The sequence below is a fragment of the Empidonax traillii genome, unplaced genomic scaffold (genome assembly GCF_003031625.1).
Source record: "Empidonax traillii isolate 1590-97213 ecotype Southwest subspecies unplaced genomic scaffold, ASM303162v1 scaffold1981:size74362, whole genome shotgun sequence".
Taxonomy (NCBI): Eukaryota; Metazoa; Chordata; class Aves; order Passeriformes; family Tyrannidae; genus Empidonax; species Empidonax traillii.
In genome coordinates this window covers 8,003-10,342 of record NW_020957174.1, presented here as the reverse complement: position 1 = coordinate 10,342, position 2,340 = coordinate 8,003, and the positions used below count along the sequence as shown (strand labels likewise).

Here is a 2,340-nt window from a genome sequence, read left to right as displayed (position 1 = left end):
CTGGAGCCAGGCTGGGAGAGCTGGGGGGGTTCCCCTGGAGAAGAGAAGGCTCCAGGGAGAGCTGAGAGCCCCTGGCAGGGCCTAAAGGGGCTCCAGGAGAGCTGGAGAGGGACTGGGGACAAGGCATGGAGGGACAGCACACAGGGAATGGCTTCCCACTGCCAGAGGGCAGGGATAGATGGGATATTGGGAAGGAATTTCTGGCTGGGAGGGTGGGGAGGCCCTGGCACAGGTTGGCCAGAGGAGCTGTGGCTGCCCCTGGATCCCTGGAAGTGTCCAAGGCCAGGTTGGAGCAACTTGGGATAGTGGGAAGTGTCCCTGCCCGTGGCTCATGGAATGAGATGGTCTTTAAGGTCCCTTCCAACCCAAACCATGCTGTGATTCCATGCACAGTTTGGGGAGGGGTGGGCGCTTCATTTCTCCATCCCTTCCGTGTAACATTCCCAGCCGAAACGTTCGTAAAAATGGAATTCTTCAGGATTCTTTGGGACACCCTCCCAGGGGAAGCCCAGCTGGCTGCACCCTCAGAGCAGCCACTGAACCATCAGCGGGGAGAGATGGGCAGAGACACCATGAACACCACCAGGAAGGAACAGGGGGAGGATCCATGGTGGGACAAGGAGATTCCATGGTGGGACAGGGTGGGTTCTGTGGTGAGATAGGGGGTTCCATGGTGGAACAGGATGGTTCCATGATGGGAAAAGGGGATTCCATGGTGTGACAGGGGAGGTTCCATGGTGGGACAGGAGGGGTTCCTGGGGTGGCCGGGGCATTCCATGGCGGGACGGACACGACTCTTTGCTTTCAAACAACGAAGAAACAAACTCACAGCTGACACTCATCTCCTTTGATCCCCTTGGTGGTGCAGAAACACTTGCCAGTGTTGGTGTTGCAGACGGACGCGTGGCCGTTGCACTTGCAGGCTGTGGAGCAGAGGGGCGGGGGGGGAGGAGAAAACACAACACTCAGTGAGGCAAAGAGAAACAAACCCGACAGCAATTAAGCCCTTCAGTTGCCAAACTGAGCTGCACCAACAATTAACGTGCAGATGAAAACCCATTTGGTGCCCTTTTGCTTTCCTTTCGTGCAGCCAGAAATAGAACCGTGCGTCAAAACGGAGCGAGCGCGGCCCCGCCGCTGATGTTTGTGGGAAATCATCGCCAGACTGAGCTTTTCAGCCTCAAAAACTTATTGAACTTCCTCCCCCCGTTGACAGACAGCAGTGGGGGTGTCGTGGCTGGCAAGGGAAGCAACGTTTGGAACAGTTTGGGGCTTGCTGAGACATCTCGGCCGAGCTCGGAGCTCCTGAGAGAGGAGTTTGGAAATTGAAATAAAGCCTTTTCCAGGAATAAATAAATAGGAGAAAATAATGTGTCAATAGTCCTATGGAGAAGGGGATGTCATTATCAACAGTGCCAGCAGAAAACATCTGGTGCCAAGAAGATGATGGCCGTGTTGGAATTTGGGGCACATCCCCCCCAGTGTATTTTAGGAGAACTTTGAGGTGGATGCCACTGGGTTGTGGTTGAAGTAACTCAGCACAGAAGTCCTGGACTTCCCTCAGGTTTGGGGCCTGCCCAAAATAGCCCAGCTTAGAGTTAGACCCGAGTTTGCTCGAGATCCAACCCAGGGTGTCCCCACACGGGAGATTTGCTTCCCAAAAACGCTCCTGGGTCAGACTAAATGCTCATGTTGGCACACTCTGAGACCTTTACTCATAAAGGTGGAGAGGAGGAACGTGCAGAAAAACCCAATCCAAACCCAAATCAACAAATAAGAGCAAAAAAACAACACAAGCAGTTGCCTGGGATATCACTGGAGAAGAGTGGACAGAACAACTTTTTCAGCCTTTAAGGAGTTGTTCTCCCAGGGAAGGTGCATCCACCTGCAGCTGTGCATGGCAGAGGGTACAAAAACAGGACAGAGAAAAGTGCACAAAGAGAAAATCCCTTGTTTGTGACCCCTGGGCCTGCTGGGAACAGGATGCTTGAAAGTGCAGAGCCTCCTTGTTAAGAGACATTTTCCCTCTCATTAATGTGCCACTCAAGGTACCAGCAGATTCTTCGACATAAAGGCCCCATCCTGAATATTCCTGCCAGCCTTGGACCTTATTTTCAGGGCTCCTTTTGATGTGCCCTTTCCTTCTGTTGCCACATAATGGAAGAATATTGTATCAGGGACACTTAATTGTGCCTCTCAGAGGTGGGTGAGTGGTTTCCTAGCAGCAACACGGAGCAAAATAGGAAGAAGCATAAAGGCTTATTGTGGGGAACAAGGAGCCTGAATGAAAATTCGACAAAATAATTGTCTTCTGTGAAGGGAAACACACTTTTCATTAGT

At 52.1% G+C, this 2,340-nt stretch overlaps 1 protein-coding gene across 1 annotated transcript in view; it reads right to left on the bottom strand.

Moving 5' to 3' along the window:
* LOC114071364 (attractin) overlaps positions 1-2,340 on the bottom strand; it is a gene marked incomplete at its 5' end in the record, with an annotated part of 71,126 nt that overhangs the window by 61,827 nt on the left and 6,959 nt on the right. The window contains one exon of the mRNA XM_027909187.1: positions 830-923. Within this exon, the coding sequence (XP_027764988.1) occupies positions 830-923 (94 nt within the window). The remainder of the gene's footprint in view (positions 1-829; positions 924-2,340) is intronic.